The sequence below is a fragment of the Perca fluviatilis genome, chromosome 22 (assembly GCF_010015445.1).
Source record: "Perca fluviatilis chromosome 22, GENO_Pfluv_1.0, whole genome shotgun sequence".
NCBI lineage: Eukaryota > Metazoa > Chordata > Actinopteri > Perciformes > Percidae > Perca > Perca fluviatilis.
This window is the reverse complement of record NC_053133.1, coordinates 30,129,188-30,148,251: the sequence shown is the minus strand read 5'-3', so window position 1 is coordinate 30,148,251 and position 19,064 is coordinate 30,129,188. Positions and strand designations below refer to the sequence as shown.

General features: G+C 38.3%; 2 protein-coding genes across 2 annotated transcripts in view; both read right to left on the bottom strand.

Annotated features, from left to right (window-relative positions):
• Positions 1-19,064, bottom strand: part of LOC120552612 — a 254,426-nt gene that overhangs the window by 64,543 nt on the left and 170,819 nt on the right.
• On the bottom strand, positions 8,920-16,259 carry LOC120552623 (NLR family CARD domain-containing protein 3-like). Its single transcript, XM_039790807.1, has 2 exons — positions 15,796-16,259; positions 8,920-9,032 (listed from the first exon to the last, which is right to left on the bottom strand). The coding sequence occupies exons 1-2, from the start codon at positions 16,254-16,256 to the stop codon at positions 8,957-8,959; spliced, it is 537 nt and encodes a 178-aa protein (XP_039646741.1). The 5' UTR covers positions 16,257-16,259; the 3' UTR covers positions 8,920-8,956.

The window sequence follows — 19,064 nt, the reverse complement described above, 5'->3', positions numbered from 1 at the left end:
TTTTCCATGGTACTGTGTTTTAAAACATTTACTGAATAAAATGTGTGTGTATGTGTATACTTCTAACTAAATGGGGTTCTTTTTACAGAATTGAAAGACGGCCTCATGAGGGTGGAAGGACACACTTGTTCTCACAACACCAGGAGACACTTATTGTAGATATGGTCCGTCAGAACAATGCAATTCGACTGCATGAAATACAGCAGCGGATTGTAGAAGACAACGATGATTTAGAGGGAATAAATGGTGTGAGTCTGTCAACAATTGATCGTCTCCTGCAACGCGCAACAAGATAAGGATGAAACAAATTTATCGGGTACCTGATTTGCGAAACAGTGAGAGAGTGAAAGAGCTACGATGTCAATATGTGCAAGTAAGTAGGCTTAACTCAGTACTAGAAAGTACTGTGTAGTTTGGGAAGCAGCACATGTATACATCTTACTGTGTCATTTATGGAACTAAATGTAGTTTTCACTGTGTACAGAGAATCTTTGAGCTTGACTCAATGGCTATGCCTCATGAATACATTTTCATGGATGAAGCTGGATTCAATCTAGCCAAAAGGAGAAGAATTAGCGCTAACGTGATAGGTCAACGTGCCATTATTGAACTGCCTGGCCAGCGTGGTGGAAATGTAACCATCTGTGCTGCCATCAGCAGCTATGGGTTCTCAACAGTCATGTTACTGTTGGGTCACCACAACCGAACTGCTACTAACATTCCTGGATGGTCACGGGTGCTCTGCTCGAGCAGAGGGACGAAGCGACAGCGGAGCGTCCCATGTATGTTGTCATTTGGGACAATGTGAGCTTTCATCGTGGTCCAAGAATACGCGACTGGTTTCAAAATGAGCAGCATTTTATTAATGTCTTTCTTCCACCATACTCTCCCTTCTTAAACCCTATCGAGGAGTTTTTCTCGGCATGGAGATGGAAAGTGTATGACCATAACCCTTACACACAGGAAAACCTAATTCAAGCAATGACTGGAGCATATGGTGACATCAGCGTGGAATCTTGCCAGGGCTGGATTCGGCATGCTAAAGGATTCTTTCCCTGTTGCCTTGCAAGGGAGAACATAGCATGTGACGTGGATGAAGTCCTGTGGCCTCACCCAGCAGAGAGGCGTGATCCTGAGGCAGAATAAATGCTGTAAACATGTCTTATTTATTTTTCTTTACATAACTTTAGTCTGGTCCACATGAACTGCTGCTGTGTAGACTGTAGAGTCTGGTCCACATGAACTGTTTCTGTGTAGACTGGAGTTTGAGCTTTTCACATGGGACTCCAGATGTGCCCACTGTCATTTAGCAATCGAAAATAACTGTAATATCATATAAACAGAGAAAAGAGGCAAATGTCCATATTTCCATATTTGTTTCTGCTGCTCTTCTCCAGACTCTTATTGTGAAAGCGAGGCCGGTAGCGTTGTATCTTGACCCTAACAGGTGGGAAGGTGTCGGCTTCTTTCAGAGCGGTGAAACGCTGTTTTTCGGCTCTTTGGCCCTCACTTATGAACCTAACGTAGAAACCGGCGCAGATATGAGCGCAGAAATCATCTCACCACAGGCTTCATGTGTGATTCATGAAACGGTCGTATCACACCAATCAGAGCGTAAAAATGGTCGTACATTGATAAATGCAGCGGCTGGAAACGATCGTCATTTAAATATCATGCCCCAATATATTCTCAGTTTTGAGGCCTCGTCCCTACAATTAACGACATGGCGAGACGTAATGTGGCTGAGAAGCGCCACTTTTCCGAGGTAGAGACTGAAACCCTGATTCTCAGATTCCTTTGCACCAACGTGTGTACTTTTTGGCAGCCTGAAAACTGGTAGGCTATTAAAGGCTGTAGAAAGAATGGGGAATAGAAAGAGATCACTGATGCGGTCAACAGTGTTGCCGTAGTAAATCGGACTCCAGCTGAAGTTTATTTAATTTATATCCTTGACGTATGCTATAGTCTTAATAGTAATATACAGAATTATATTGCAATCTCTTAGGCCTACATGGTGTACCTATATTTAAATAAACACACAGTAGCGGAATTTATGTAGTTTCTTTTATTTTACTCGTGTTTTCTTCATCTTTCACTTGTGGCCATTAACGTCACAAAAAAGATAAAGGAAAACCTGAAGAATAAATAAAAATGTTGTGCATCGTCATGTTTCTGGAGTATCATTGCCAAACATAACACTATACCTTTTTAAAGCGAGGAATAATATCCTGTCTCCTTGGTATAGCCCCCACTTGGGGCTGTGCTGGACACTGCTCTCTGGGCATCGGGTCATCTTGGTCCATCACTACATTTATGGCACCCAGTTTTCCTGCGCGATATTGTGCAGAACACCACAGGCTCAAACAATGTTGCAGACTTTTATGCAAGACAGAGCCATCTGCCCTTAATCAATCTGATGGAGTGCTCCATCGTGGCCTGTGTGCACTGTTGTACCGGTGCATAGAGGTCTTCTAAAGAGCCAGATCTGCCATTGCTGATAAGTGAGCAACTGATGACTTCTCCTTCTCCTGTTAACTGATTATATTCTGCACCGCAAGTCCACACTGACTCGAAAACTTGCTCAAGGCGGGGTTGTCACGTGCACAGACAGGTACTGTACAGGTACCGTTACTATGGTTACTGTGTGCTGGGGCTACAGCTAGCAGGCTAGTGTTAGCCACCCAGTCCTGTTAGCCTCCAGCTGTCACTGATCAGTCTGATAATCTCTAAAAACTCTCAAATCTCTCTGAAAATAGACTTTATTAAACTCTCAGCTCTCACATTAACGGACTACTTCAACTTGTATTACTTTATCAAGTTAATGAACTGCAGACCGACAGGTTTCATGACGTCATCACCACAGGTATATACAGGTCATATCATTAGTAACAGCTGTAGGCACCACTACTTCTGCTGTTGGACATGTCCTGTAAAGTGTGGTGTGTGTGTGTGTGTTGTGTGTGTGTGTGTGTGTGTGTGTGTGTGTATATGTATATATATATATATATATATATATACACACATATATATATTTAAAGACTTTATTTAGCTTTAAGAAGTAGGAGAATTTCTCTCAACACATGAAGAAAGACTTCATCCTTCAGTTTATCACAAACATTCAACATCACCACATCTGGAGGTACGTGGTTTTCACTGGACAGGAAGGGGAGGACAAACTAAAGCTGTCAGACAAATGTAGTGGAGTAAAAAGACCAAGATGTCCCTCTGAGATGGAGCAGAACATCTTCTGTCTCTGTTGATCTGATTCACCGTCTGCATTTATATTTATATTTATACTAGCTCTGGGGAATTCACTCCCTGGAGTCCTTATGTTTCTTCTTCCCTGCAATGTCTGGCTTAACTACAACGACTACCTTCAAAGTCACTGTTCCATTATCTTTAATGTGACTATTATTTGCCACTGTTCATCACACCCCCAACCGGCCCCGTCAGACACCGCCTATCAAGAGTCTGGGTCTGCCGAGGTTTCTTCCTAAAAGGGAGTTTTTCCTCGCCACTGTCGCAATAGCCACTGCTAATGCTTGCTCTTGAGGGAATTACTGGAATTGTTGGGGCTTTGGAAATTATAGAGTGTGGTCTAGACCTACTCTATCTGTAAAGTGTCTCGAGATAACTCTTGTTATGAGTTGATACTATAAATAAAATTGAATTGAATTGAAGTAATGTCAAGAGGAGAACAGCTTCAGACACTGGAGGGCCTCACAGTCTTGGACTTGACAAGGTAAGAGTGGGTCTGAATACTGCAGTAATATTCACCTTTCAGAGCTCAAATGACAAGTTTAGAACCGTGTGCAGAGTTGTGGCCGGTGACCTTTACCTCCATGATCCTGGGACACCCTCCAAATGTTAGTAGCACCTAAACTCCAACCTGAGTCAGAACGTACACTCAAACTAGTCTACGTTTGAATTTACACACAGCTGCTGCAACCCAGTGCATAGATATTAATAAAGTAAAGTACAGATACGTGAAACTTCTACTTGAGTACAGTAACAAAGTATTTATAGTAGGCTACATTACACCAGTAGATTTGGTGCAGGGTGGGAGAAAGCCCTGGCAGCCATTGTGCTGATGATGATGATGATGATGATGATGATGATGATGATGATGATGATGATGGGGATGATGATGATGATGATGATGATGATGATGATGATGGGGATGATTATGATGATGATGATGATGATGATGATGGGGATGATTATGATGATGATGATGATGGTGATGGTGATGCTGATGCTGATGATGATGGTGTGAAATGTAAATCTTGTCCTTTATGTTTCTCTGTTGTAGCTCAGCTGTAGAACTCAGAGACAAACTAGTACTACTGATTTAACAAACGTGCTATAATAAAAAAGAAAGCGTACGACTGTCTCCACTCTAAGAAATAAATCCCTAAAGTAACAGAAAAAGTTCTGGCAGCTTGTTACCCGAACTTTGCCCTGTAATTAAAAAAAGGGAAATTATGTGTGTAGCCACAGTTAAAATACAAAATACAGAATATTATCAGTTAGGTCTATTATATAAAATTCTCTCACACAAAGCTGCTCAGTTAGTCAACTTTTGAAAACATTGGAAAAATGTCGGATAAAGCAACAAAAAGATCGGGAGGTCAAAAAAGGTACAAAAACATCGAGAAAAATTATGAAAACGTTATTAAAAGCGACAACCGTTGAAAAAAGTGACATCTTTAATCTCCCAAAACCAACCTCTGTGGCCGACAAACGTCAGAGCGCAATTTATACAATTCAAAATGTAATAAACTAAATTACAGCCGTGAATAATGTTCTATGGAGAATTTCTGTTAAAATATACAGACACACAACTGTAAAGTCAGATAGCCTTTCTCAATCTGATTTCTTTTCTGTTCTTGTGTTCATGTGAAACGTCATCTTTTTATGGCCAAAGTACCGTCCCACTACACAAGTTCACATTTCACAAGAACACTTCAAATTCCCAGAAATGTTCCTGACATAGCATTCCACTTGTTGGACTAAAGTTAAAGTAAACAAACATTGGTCATAAATGGAGAAAAAAAATAGAAGATCAATAACTGTTATTGTCATGCTGTTATTTTGGAGTTCTGCAGGCGGCCTCTGTGCTGGGTTATTATGTAATACCAGCAAGCAGGCATTGTCTCAAACTGTCTACAGTGTTCTGTATGCTCATCATCTTGCGAGAGCGACTAACAAGAACGTTGTCCCCAAGAACACGTCTGTTCTTTACATTTTTGTGATTGTGAAACGCCCAGAGTCTCTCCACTCTACCTCCCAGTAACATGGCCCAGTTAGAGGTGCTGCTGCTGCTTCAACCTCTCAGGATCATCAGGACTCAGCTGATCCTTCAACACATCCTCCTTCTGATCACTCTTACAGAGACCACCATCTGATGAGAGAAGAAGACAATAGAAGAGATAAATGAGTGCTTCCAGAGACTCCATTCATCAGCTGTCAGTCAGTGATGAAGCACATCAAGTATAAAGAGCAGCACAGACTTCAATCCTGTTCAGACACCAAGTGGAGTGGCTGTGTAGTGCAGCCTGCTTCCTTTCAGCTCTCATGTTAACGTGTTGGAGTGAAGCTCACAGACCTGCAGAGACTTTGGGCATCAAGTTTGTTGACTCTGCAGATTTCACTGAAGTACAAGAAAATAAACTGCTGAGAGTCCTGAACGCATCATTACTGCAGAAACAGAGACACGTTCACTGCTCACTTTAATGATGATTTACTGCTGTTGGGATCAGAGCTGCTAAAAACCATCTGAGTGAAATAAAGTTAAAACGTAAATATGGAGTCTGTCAAAACAAATGACAGAAGGACAGATATATTTATGATGTTAAAGATCTGACATGTTGATACAAAGACTGAACATTAAAACATCAGCTGTGATTACTGGACTTCGGCAGAGCTTCTGCTGTGTGTAAAGACCACATGGTTACTAAATGTAATACTGGATCTATGAAATAAGAGCCAGCGATTTGCAGGCTTCAGTCAGACTGATCTCAGAGCTGTGACAAAGATGAACTGATCAGTTGTTTAGTGTTGAAATGAGAGAACAAACACTTAGAGATCAGATTTGATGGTTGGACAGTTTTATGTCTCTCTACAAAATCAATTTATATGTGTAAACATTACAACTGGTTGAGATAAATGTATCACGATGCAATTTTCAAATGGCCTATGGCGAGATGCTAGTTAACATTACAAAGCAGGTAACGTTAATATTAGCCTACTGTTAGTTAGAAGCTGGCTTAAACATGATTAAAATGCTGACAGCTAAATGGTCTAACGTGCGTATTTCACTGGAAAGGGTTCCAACAGTGTGCAGCTAAAGACACAGAGGAGACTATTTGAGCTATGAGACAACGTGGACACTGCTGCTGTCAGAACAACAACTGAAACGGGACGCTAGTCTAGCTCGTCAGGTTGTAGCATTTAATGTTGTGAAAAATACCCTTCTGCCATTTAGTGGTTCTTCTTTTTGTTGTTTCACAGCAAATAACTGGTGAACATGCTTACATTTTAAATAAATCATTTAAATTTGACATATGGACTTAACAATAAACAAACCGCTCTCTAATCTTAAATTATTTGTATTTAATTTGTTATTTAAGATAAAATACAGTTTCAGTGTAACTTTTGAAAAGAGGACACATCTGTTATTTTGTAGTTTATAGAAATAAAGGAATATTTTTCAGTAATTTGTCTACAACTCAATCCATTAAAAAATTGTGAGAAAATCGTATCGTGAACTTCAAGTTGGGAATCGTATCTAATTGTGAGTTGAGTGTATTGTTACATCCCAAATACTAACTGTGTTTAGTTACTGCTGAAACCAGCAGTAACTTAATCCACTTAATCTTAATCCAACTCTCTACTTACTTTAGAGTCTCCAGTCTACATTCTGGACTCTCCTTCAGATCACACAGCAGCTTCACGTCTGAATCCTTCAGGTAGTTGATACTCAGGTTCAGCTCTCTCAGATGGGAGGGGTTGGACTTCATAGCTGAGACCAGAAGAGCACAACTGATCTTTGACAAACTGCAGCTCATCAATCTGAAAGAAGTATAAATGAAGATAAAAATCTATTAATAATCCAATCAGATGTGCTGAGGTTTTAAATGTGTAGATCAACATTACTTTTTCCTAATCAATGATATTTCCCCTAAAATGAGTATTGTTTAAAATTAGTTATATATGCAGTGCAGTTTAAATATTAATGCTATCATGTTTTGTTTCTTTCCACACATTTGATGATGAAGATGTCAAACCGAAACGTTGTATTTTGTAATAAATAATCACTTGCATAATGGTCAGTGCTAGGGATTCTATCTAAGCTCCTGATCTGTGACCTTTGGTCATATTCAATGCACCTGCCCGACAAAAGGTCTTCAAAAAAGCTTATCCTAGGTCACATATATTTATAAAAAGATATGATATATTACATTAAACAAAGGTACTTTTGTGACTTTATTTGCATCCCTTTAATTCTTATTGGCATACATATTAAGTATTTTCTATTTATATTTTATTTGTATGTTCAAGTTGAGAAAAACACATTTAAAAGTTTTAGTTTTTGGTGCATTCTTTTGCATTTATAGTATTGTAAATCACAATATGACTTTTCTACAAATTGTACAGCCCTATTCCTTTTATGGTTTTAATTATGAATGTGTTTCACATGTAAAAACAATTGTAAAAGTTTTTTTTCGATTTTGCAGTACATTGAAGAATAAATCTCAGTTTTCTGACAAACAAGTTTGAGTCCTGACTACATATGGTGATAAACTGAAAACAAACAAGGAGTTGTTGTGATTTCTACTCAAAAACAGAAAATAAGTGAACTGATATAAATTTAAAACTTATGTTATGGATTTACATTTAATACATATACACTGTACAAAAATACATGAACTGACTTCAGAGTTTCCAGTCTACAATTTGGCCTCTCCAGAAAACCACACAGCAGCTTCACTCCTGAATCCTTTAGGTTGTTGAAGCTCAGGTCCATATATCTCAGATGGGAGGGGTTGGACTTCAGAGCTGAGGCCAGAGAAGCACAGCTGATCTCTGACAAACCACAGTTCCACAATCTGAATAAGGAATATAAGTGTTGATGTTTTAAATTGTAGCACTTCACTTCAGTCCTAATCAATGAGTTTTCCTGTACAATGAGTATTGTTTAAAATTAGTTTTTATTGTAGTTTTGATATTAATGCAATCATGTTTTGCTTTCTTTCCACACATATTTAGAAAAAGATATAATACATTAAACAAAGGTACTTTTGTGACTTTAATTTCATTCCTCTGCCTCTTAAAATGTAAATTGTGTAATTTCGGTTAGAATAAAAGAAAATTGACATTTAAATACATGAATAAGATATAATAAAAAATTAACTAAGTAAAGACTGAAACATGGACAGGTGCATCATTCATGCACCTTTTTGCTGTCAGAACACAAAATTGCATAATTTTCTGACCGGAAGCATCAGACACATCGTGAGGTATCACCTGTTGTTACAACAACAGGTTAAACATCTTCATCTTCATCATCTTAAACTTCACATGTTAAACTATGTTTGAATATTGATTTAATTTTGCAGCACATTAAAGAATAAATCTTAAAGTTTTCTAAGAAACACTGATCCAGTTTGAGTCCAGACTACATCTGGAGACAAACTGTTCAGACTGACAAACTGAAAACAAACAAAAAGTTGTTGTGATTTGTACTCAAACACAGAAAAACAAGCAAACTTCAACAAGAAGAAATTTATAACTTCTGTTATTGATTTAAATTTAAAACATTACACTGTACAAGAACAAAATACATGAACTGACCTCAGAGTCTCCAGTCTACAGTTTGGACTCTCCAATCCAGCACACAGCAGCTTCACTCCTGAATCCTTCAGGTTCTTGTTGTCCATCAGGTCCAGCTCTCTCAGATGGGAGGGTTGGACTTCAGAACTGAGGCCAGAGAAGCACAGCTGATCTCTGACAAACTGCAGCTCCTCAATCTGAATGAAAAACAAATGAAATATATTCAAATCCATTCATAATCTAATTAGTGTGTTGATGTTTTAAATGTGTAGCTCAACATTACTATGTCCTAATCAATGATATTTTCCCTAAAATGAGTAGAGTGTCATTATCCTGTTGTGGATCATCATAACATCAGCCCTCTTATTCTGTCACATTTCCTCTTTCTCCAGCCCTTTCATTGCCATTCTCTACCTGTTCACCAGATTCATCTGAATTCATTATGATTTTGATTTGCAATTATTCTCGATGTCTCCTGTGCTGCATTACTTGAATTGAAATTGAAATGAATCCCTTTATTGTCATTATACTTTACAATACAGCAAAATCAGGAGCGCTACTCCACTGGGTGCATACAATAAATACAATAAATAATCCTTACAGGACATATAAAAACAGAATAAAAACAGTAAAAGAGCAATGATCAGACAAGTGCAAGTATCAAAGTGCAGTAGTTAACAGTGAGTAACTGGGTTTGTCTAAATACATTTGTTTAGGGAAACTATCACTGCATGAAAAGTGGGATTTTCGTCAGTAAGCGGCACTTTAGATTGTCATCGAAGTTCAGGTTTACGACTGCACATGGCAATTTACAGACAACACCAAAAACTGACGTGAATTGTCAGAAATTGAAGTGGGCCTTGCTTAGCAGTTGTCCCCTCATGACTCCCCCTCCCCCTAATTCTAGGGGAGGCTTTAACATGTAAATGAAAATGCTGTGAGCTATGCAAGTGCAAATCAGGGTAGCAGGGGGAGTTTTACCCCAGGTGACATGTGTATATATAGATCAAGCTCAGTATAGCCTAATTATAGACTCTTACATTTTAGCTTGAATTAATTTATTTAATGAAAGTATGCTAGATTAATTACTGTGTATGTCATTAGCAATGGCCAATGTTATGTGAAAAAGATACACAAAACAATTTATTTCAACAATTTTACAAAGGTAAAATGTGCATTCCATGCAAACAACATCACAGCCTCCTAGAGCTAAACAACTGTGCATAGTGGCATGACTACAGTAACCATTTCTTTGGTCTTGCTCATCCAAGATTGTCTGACACAGGCACCACTGTACAGTCTTCTAAGAGAAGTCTTTCTGCTGACACCAAAACACTGTGCTTCACATAAAGCATATCAGCTGTGTCATTGCATGACAAGGTCCCAACCATTTGTCTTCTTAAAATACTGGCAAATTCAGCACCATATTCACATATCCATGGCATATAAAGCTGTTGGCTCTGAAATGGCCTCATAATCTGGACTTCAATTGTCCTATCGTTATTAAACTTTCACAGTATTCCATTAAAACTTACTGTAATTCACCTCCACACCATTTTGTGTGCTGTGCCCCCCACCCCCACCCTTTACTGCTTTGATTTGAAAAATAGTGGAGGAAGATGAATCCTCCTTAGAGCAAAAGCTTGTATGGGAGTATTTCAGGCCAACTGGTAAAAGAGTTGTCTGTTCACTCTGTCAAATGTCACTTGCTTATCACGGGAGCACAACCACGCACCTAAAAAGGAAACACACAGGAGTTGTTCCAGATGTACGGAGCGTTTCTTTTTTCTTCCATCCATATCACCTCCGGAGCTCCGTAAAGCACCCACAAAAAATGAAAAGACAACGAAAGTATATGATTATTAATGAAACGGCGAGCTAGTCTGTACTGTTTATTAACTCTGTACAATGACGGCCTTTGGATGTTAAACAGGCTACTTAGACTTTGACAATAATGTTTTAAATCCCACCATGATTGCAAATTTAAACGCGAGCAGCACAGAGCTGTGCTCCTGGCTGCTTTCAGCATGATTTATTATTAGGCAGAGCTAAGCGGGGCCAGTGTAAGTTGCTTCATAAAAGTGTATGTTTTTGGTCTTATAATTTACATGAAGCAGTACACCGTCTTCACAACTTTGGAGACAAATTGTAGCAGGCGCTACGAACTGGAGCAAGGGTGAGATTTCAAGAATATGCTTTCATTCTGCTGTATAAGGAAATATATATATGTTAATAGACCAATCTTAACCATACATTTTGTTTTCACAGACTCACCTCACCTCATAATGAGGCCATGACCTATTTCCTCAGAGCTATGTCTGCAAGCCCAGATTTACATGATGCTGACAATGACGGCATAATTGTGTGTAAGTAACTTTTACTGTTTTCTCCTTTCTTGTTTGAAAATTAAGAAGAAGGCAGCAAAAGAAAAGGGCCCTTACAGGGACAAACTGATAGGAACAACAATCTCTGAAACTGGTCCAGTATATTAATCAGTTAGTGTCCACTAAAAGTTCATTTTTTGCCTCTGACAAACTCTAAGTGTCTGACAACATTATGGAAAGGATCCCTACAGAGATAGACCTTTTAGTTAAAGAGTAAGATCATTTTAGTTTAACATGAAACAGTCCCGAAAATCCCCCATCACCAAACTCCACCAGACTCCATGTAAATAATCAGGACTTTTATCATCATAAAACACACTTCGGTCAAAGTGGACAGAAACTAAATAAAACTATCAAAGCCGTCTTGGTTAATCTTTCCACTCTTCCAACAATCACCACTCTGGTTGGGTTGAAATAAACCCTTAATTCACCCATTTACATGTGGAGATATGCTGGCTCTATACACGCTAAAAGTCCTGATTATTTACATGGAGTCTGGTGGAGATATGCTGGCTCTATACACGCTAAAAGTCCTGATTATTTACATGGAGTCTGGTGGAGATATGCTGGCTCTATACATGCTAAAAGTCCTGATTGTTTACATGGAGTTTGGTGGAGATATGCTGGCTCTATACACGCTAAAAGTCCTGATTATTTACATGGAGTCTGGTGGAGATATGCTGGCTCTATACACGCTAAAAGTCCTGATTATTTACATGGAGTCTGGTGGAAATATGCTGGCTCTATACACACTAAAAGTCCTGATTATTTACATGGAGTCTGGTGGAGTTTGGTGATGGTGATTTCGGGGCTGTTTCATGTTAAACTAAAAGGATCTTACTCTTTAACTAAAAGGTCTATCTCTGGAGGGATCCTTTCCAGTCAGTGTGGTGTCTCTGTGCTGGACCAGAGAAAGGTCCTTTCTTCTAATTGCAGCCACCCAAGAAATCCGACGTCTCCTTGTCACATCGGAGACATGCTCTCCTTCATGCTTTTTCCATGTAGGTAAACGAAAAAAACTTTAACACATGGTTCCTATGGTTTCCACGACAATCTTGTGAGACACTGGAGCATTTCTTTTTTTTACAAAGCAGTGTTTTCCAAGCATTTAATAATAGTGAGGAATTGCGACAACCTCCTCTGCTACCAACACAAACAATGAGCAGTTCTGGCTGGTATCCTCCCAAAATGGCGGAAGGGGGCGGGGCGCTGTGTAGTGACGTCATCTCCACATTCTCAATAGTGTAGTCCATAGCATAACAATGACAGGTGTTGAACGAAGAGTATGTGAAAATCCAAAAAACAATAAAAAATTATACTCCTGCCCTTTGAAATCCATTTGCTTTTTGAAATGCATTTGTATTAACCCAAAACAGCTACAATATATTTCTGCTCTTGAAACTATAATACTGTGTTTGATTTTGGTTTATGAGTGCTAATGTGCTTTTAAAAATATAATCATGCTGAGGTTTTATGTTTTTATGTTGAGTTTTTATGTTTAACATGCTTAGAGACATTACAGTGTGAACTACTGTTTAAAGCTGCCTGTTTGACCCTGCAGCCGTAGAGAGGAAGTGTTCGCCAGAGGCCTCAGATGCATGAATTGCTTTGTGTAACTGTCTGTCTGAACCTGCACAGCTGGAAAGAGGAAGTGCTGTTGGGGCCCTGTATACTTGCACTTGGGGGCTAGGCTCTGGGTGCACAGAGGGAAGGAAAAGGTTACTGCTTTGACCTAGTGATGAACCGAGCCGTTAGATTCTATGTTAGATAGCAACATGCATATGCATATGGGAAATATCGTCATATGAGATGTTTTTACGTTTATCCAACCTGATGCTTGCTTTAAGACTGTATTACCATGTAAGGTGAAAACAAAGGTGATAAAACACACCTCGCTGTGATGGGGGGTTGAACCCCAAGAAATGTACAAATGGGTGCTTTGCCAAAAAGCGTCCCCTCAGGCTCGTTTTCTGCTCTCTTGACCGATACCCTTGCTGTAGGGACCTCCTGTGTTTTAGAGCATTTTTGAGTGATTGAACTCTGTTAATTTTTTCATTTATTTTGTTTGCTTGTTAACTTTTTGCTTTTTTTAAAAAAAATAATAAAACCACCTGTGTTCGTCTTGAGCAAGGTGACCCAAAAAACCTTGTGAGTCATTTTTTGCTCTTTTAGAAGACTTTTTCCCTTTTTCTTTTCCTTTTTCTTCTTTTTTGCCACTTGGAAGTGGGAAGGGGAAGTCGGGGCCTCCTCTTTAACCGTGCGGTTTGCAGCAACCCCGGGGACCGACCTGACAAGCAGACCTTTGATCCTCCAGCTGATCGGAAGCTTCTGTGACCGAGGCAGAAGTGTCTGTCCGAGTGTGAGTAATCAATTGTAATTGTTTGGTTGTAAAGATCTTCTGTGTGCTGTGTATTTCACATACGGGGGACATCTAGGTTGTCAATCAAAAGCCTCTTGTCTCGTCATCGGGTTTCCACTGTAGCGAGAACCCGTGAATGCGGGGGTGTGTGTGTCTCTCTAAAAATAATCTAAACCATAGGGAAGTATTTCAATTAATTCCTTTGAACCTATTAATATCTATAATACAATATTTATAATATTTTAACCTATGTTTCAATACCTACGCTATTAACCATAGGGAAGTATCTGAAATAACTCCTTTAATATAGGCTTAACCATCCGCTCCGCTGACAGTATCTGTAACGGCTGTACGGCAAAAGAGGGCTTAGAGGGCGAGGGTTATCTAGAGGGAGAAAGGGGGTTGGCTTTAAATGAAAAAGTAATACCATGACTAGATAACTGTCACATCGTTCCACACAGGAATATACAACATAATAGCATATCATATGAATGATAAATTAAATAAATAAATAAATATATATATATATATATATATATATATATATATATATATATATATATATATATATATTGACCACTAGTGGGTGACCAACAGTGATTGGTTAGCAGTGATCTGCCAACCAATCACGAGTTGTTTAAAAGTAGTGGTTTCAGCCAATACCTGAGTGAAGAAATTCATGCGAGGCCAGACACTCTCTGGCCAGGGGAGGTGTCGCTGCTGTTCATATGCTTATTAGAGCCATTAGCACCTCCGCGGGAACTCTCCACATATGTCATGGTTCATTTTCGTCAATATGTGGCACAGACAAACGCAATGTTCACAGGGTTTAAATTTTCATTAACTGCCGGAAATTAGGGAGATTTCTGGGCGTTTATGGGGACGAAAATCCCAATTTTCATGCAGTGTATTGCATTTGGGAAGAAGCTGTTTTTAAATCTGGTTGTGCTGCATTGTATAGACTTATAATGCCTACCAGAGGGTAAAAATTGAAACAGGTTGAGTATTGTCCTTGATGATGTTCTTGGCTCTTGAGAGAGTGTGGCTGAGTGCAATATCTCAGGGAGGGGAGGGGCAACCAATGATTTTTTCTGCAATCTTGATAATTCTCTGCAGACAACTCTCGCCTGAACTGTATGTATTTTAATAATAGAAAAAAAGGGGAAAGGATCTAAGACTGTGTCACATTTTAAATATTTGGGAATAATTGTGGACTCACAGCTGTCATGGAAACATGTGAAACAGGTCTTATTTAATGAACTTTAGATATATTAGAAATCAGCTCCCCTTACATGCAGCACAACTTTTTATGCACTCAGTGATTTGTTCACTCATATCATACAAGCTGGTCACATGCTGTAAAAAAACACTTGCTCCACTGCAAACACTTTATGAACAAACACTCAAGGCATTGGACAAAAAGCCATCAAGTTATCACAATTGTAACATAATCCAAAAACATAATCTCATGACCTTTGACGGTTTTGTGTTTATTGCTGATGTTAGTCTAGTCTATAAAGTAATCAGTGATCTGGCCGCTCCGCCTTTAAATGAGTTTATGTCACTGTGTTCAGGCACTGGGAGGAGAACTGGGACAACCAACTGTGCAGTACAATCTTTATGTAGTGAAGTCCTGTTGTGGTGGTGTCTAAATGTTGTGATTTTATTGTTGGTTCTATTGTTGTGGTGTTTTAATGTTGTGAAATTGTATTGTTGCTGTTGTGTACATGTTGTGGTTCTTTTTGTCAAAGTAGTGTTTTTGTGTTGTGGTTTTTGTTGTTTGTTGTTGTAGTGGGCACGTTTTAATCCTGTGAAATTGTATTGTTGTCGTTTACTACTGTGTTAGCATTTTTTACTACTGTGTTAGATTTCCCTTTTGACAGAGATGATATTCTCTGTTTCCTGCCCAGGGACTACAGATGAAAATTAGCTTATAGCTAATTCTGGTACTGCTAAGGAGCTGTGCATTGCCCCTGTCAAATAAATACATAAAATAAATAAATAAACTGTTACTGATGTTTAAGAGCTGTTTTACAGAAATACAAATATCACCAAAACTATTGGGGGATATAAAAATCATATTTTTGGGGTTTGATTAAGAACAGTCTCATGTATGATTTATAATCTAAATGTGTGTGAAGTGTGTATCTTTACTCTAATACTGATGGCTTCAGCTTTACATTGATTTATTGTTTTGATAATCACATCTGGACTTACCGAGCCTTTCTGCAGTTCCTCACAGCTGGAACCAGTCTCAGTCGTCCCTCATCTGATGTGTTGTACTGCCCCAGGTCCAACTCATCCAGAACCTCCTCTGACATCTGCAGCATGTAGGCCAGAGCTGAGCACTGAATCACAGAGAGTCTCTTCTTTGCTGAGCAGTGGATCTCCTTCCATGATCGGTTCTTTGACTTCAGGAACATTTGGATCTCCTGATGGACTGAGTGGTCGTTCATCTCCGTCAGACAGTGGAAGATGTTGATGCTTCTGTCAGGAGAGATATTGGTCTTCTTCATCTCCTTCAGGTTGTTGATGGCTCTCTGGATGATTTCTGGACCGTTGTCTGTCTGACCCAGCAGGCCTCCTAAGAGTCTCTGGTTGGACTCCAGAGAGAGGCCATGTAGGAAGCGGACAAACAGGTCCAGGTGGCCATTTTTACTTTCAAGGGATTTCTCCATGGCTCTCTTTCAGGGAAGAGATATCCAGTGATGGGTAATTGTCATTGTCACTTTCACCATGGCAATCTTTCTTCCCAAAAGACTTAGAAATCTTCTTGGGAAAAGACTTGGCTGAGTGCCTGTACGAAGTCTTCTCCCAGGAAGTCCTCCAGTACCTGTGTGTTCCTGTTGGTGTAACAGTGGAACAGGTAGACTGCAGCCAGAAACTCCTGAACGCTCAGATGAACGAAGCAGTAGACTGTTTTCTGGAAGATCACACTCTCTCTTTTGAAGATCTCTGAACAAACTCCTGAGTACAGCGAGGCCTCTGTGACATCCAGACCACAGCGCTCCAGGTCTTCTTGGTAGAACATGATGTTTCGGTAACACTTTAGAATAACTACACATAATTCATCATTTATTAAGCATTAGTTAACGATTAGTTAATGGTTTGTTCATGATTACTTATTAATTGTTCATACATAGTTCATCATTAGTAAAGTATTTGTTCACACAATTATAAATGGTTTGTTCATAGTAAATAAGCCTATTAGTTAATGGTTTTTTTCATCATTATTAATTAATTGTTCTTACAGAATTCATCATCAGTAAAGCATTTATTCACATAGTTATAAATGGTTTGGTCATAGTAAATAAGCCTATCTTGAAAAATATGTTTGTAAGTACATGATTTATACTTAACAAATAATGAAACAACCATTTGGAAATGAAATAATTTTCCCACCATAAACCAGTTACTAACTATTGCTAAATGCTTTGTTCATCATTTGTAAAGCATTGCTCCTATGTTAATTCTCATGAATGAAGCATTTGTGTACACACTCATAAATGGTTTGTTCATAGTAAATAAGGCTCTTGTAAGTTATGTTCATAAATAGAAGTTTGACACTTTCTAAGTATTGCAAAAACCATTAGTGAATTAAATAATTTTCCCTTTTATAAACTCTACAAACTAGTAGTAATTTATTTGTTTATCATTTGTAAAGCATAGTTCCTACATTCATTCTAATCAGTAAAGCATTTGTAAATGCAGTTAGTAAATGGTTGGTCCATAGTAAGTAAGCCCATGTAAAAGGTTTATCAGTATATTTTTTAATAATTCCTACATGATGCATTAACCATTTGTAAATTAAGTAATTTTACCATTAAACGTAAACGGTTGTTTATAACTAGGAAGTTAATGATTAACAGACTATCTAGACTTACATTTGTTCATGTCTTAAATAAAATGTTATGATTTAGAAAAAGGCCTAAACTAATAGCTTGGGTGTTAACACATCTGTTACAAATACTTACCAATAATGTAATCCGTGATCAACTCATGAGTTACTACTGGTTAGTTAAGTATATTGTGTGAGCCCATCTAAAGTGAGGACTTTCTATGCTTTACAAACCATTTATAAATGAGTTCCAAAGGCTAACAGAACCTGGACACACACATGTATTGCTCTATCTGGACATGCCTTCAGAAATATAGTTAGTGTTAATACATCTTTAACAAGCACTTACCAACACATCAATCCATGATTAACTCATGAGTTACTAGTGATTAGATGACTACATGGTGTGAGCCCATCTAAAGTGAGGACTTTCTATGCTTTACAGAGCATTTATAAATGAGTTGCAAAGGCCTAGCAGATACAACAGAAACACAAGTAAAAAAAGTATTTGTAACTTGCTACGATGTAGTAAGAATGTACATTTATGAAATAGCTCGTTGATATCAGGGTGAATTTGGACCAGAACCAGAAGAAAACTAGATTGTTAAGACCCGAGAATTGAACATCAATAAAGAGACTAGGAAACCAGGATAAAGTTTGAGAAGTGTATTAATATACACAGAAACATGGCATACACATATACAGATAAAACACAGGAATGAAAAATAACAACTAAAATAATAAAGGCGCTCATAAAAGAAACCCTTTTCAGTTCTATGAGCTCAATTGTTCTTTGATGACAAGAGTTCAGAGAATGTTAGCGGCCCATATGAGTTTGGTTTCTGCTTGTCCTACCACCATAAAGAAGGAATCCAGGGCAATCCGTAAAGTTCTGAGTCTCGATCCTGTAGCTGCCCACCCAGCCCACTGAACTGGGAATCTCTAACCCCTGGAAGACTCTGGGATCTGAAGAATCAATGTGATCCAATATCTGTCTTGGACTGGACCTCCCGTATGGCGCTTCTCAAATCTCCACCTCCTCCACCTGTAGATGAGGTAAAATCAGTTCTCTCTATTACTATTCAGAAATAAAATCAATTGCTTAGGCTACAATGAAAATAATTTTTCAGTTAACCCATATTGAAATATCTAAATCTCTATTCAGTTGTACAACCGTTCTAAAATGTCTTCTCTTAAGTATCAAAAGTATACAAATCCCTTTCAGGTATCAAAAGTACATTTATATTAATAGGTACCCTTTATACAAAAACTACATTTCTAATTCAAGTTTTAAGGAACCTACATTAGTAGCATTAACACTATTCTTAATATAATTGCATAAATTGCATGTAAACATCTCTCAAATTGTATTTTTTCCCATAACTTAAGCTACAGTGTTGTAATTTAGAGAAATTAAGACATGTATGCTTATTTATCCCTCCCTGCCCAGCTAACAGTAGAAAGAATGCACTAAAAATTAGCCTCTTTGAGTTACTTCTCCATAAACTCCAGTTAAACAATTAAACACACAACTTGTACTAACATTCATTCAACAAATACCCACAGCTAGCAGTAGTGTTGAAAAGCAACATTACTTTCCATAACCAATAGATAGAATCATTAGCCTTTTCACAGGAAATATACAGTA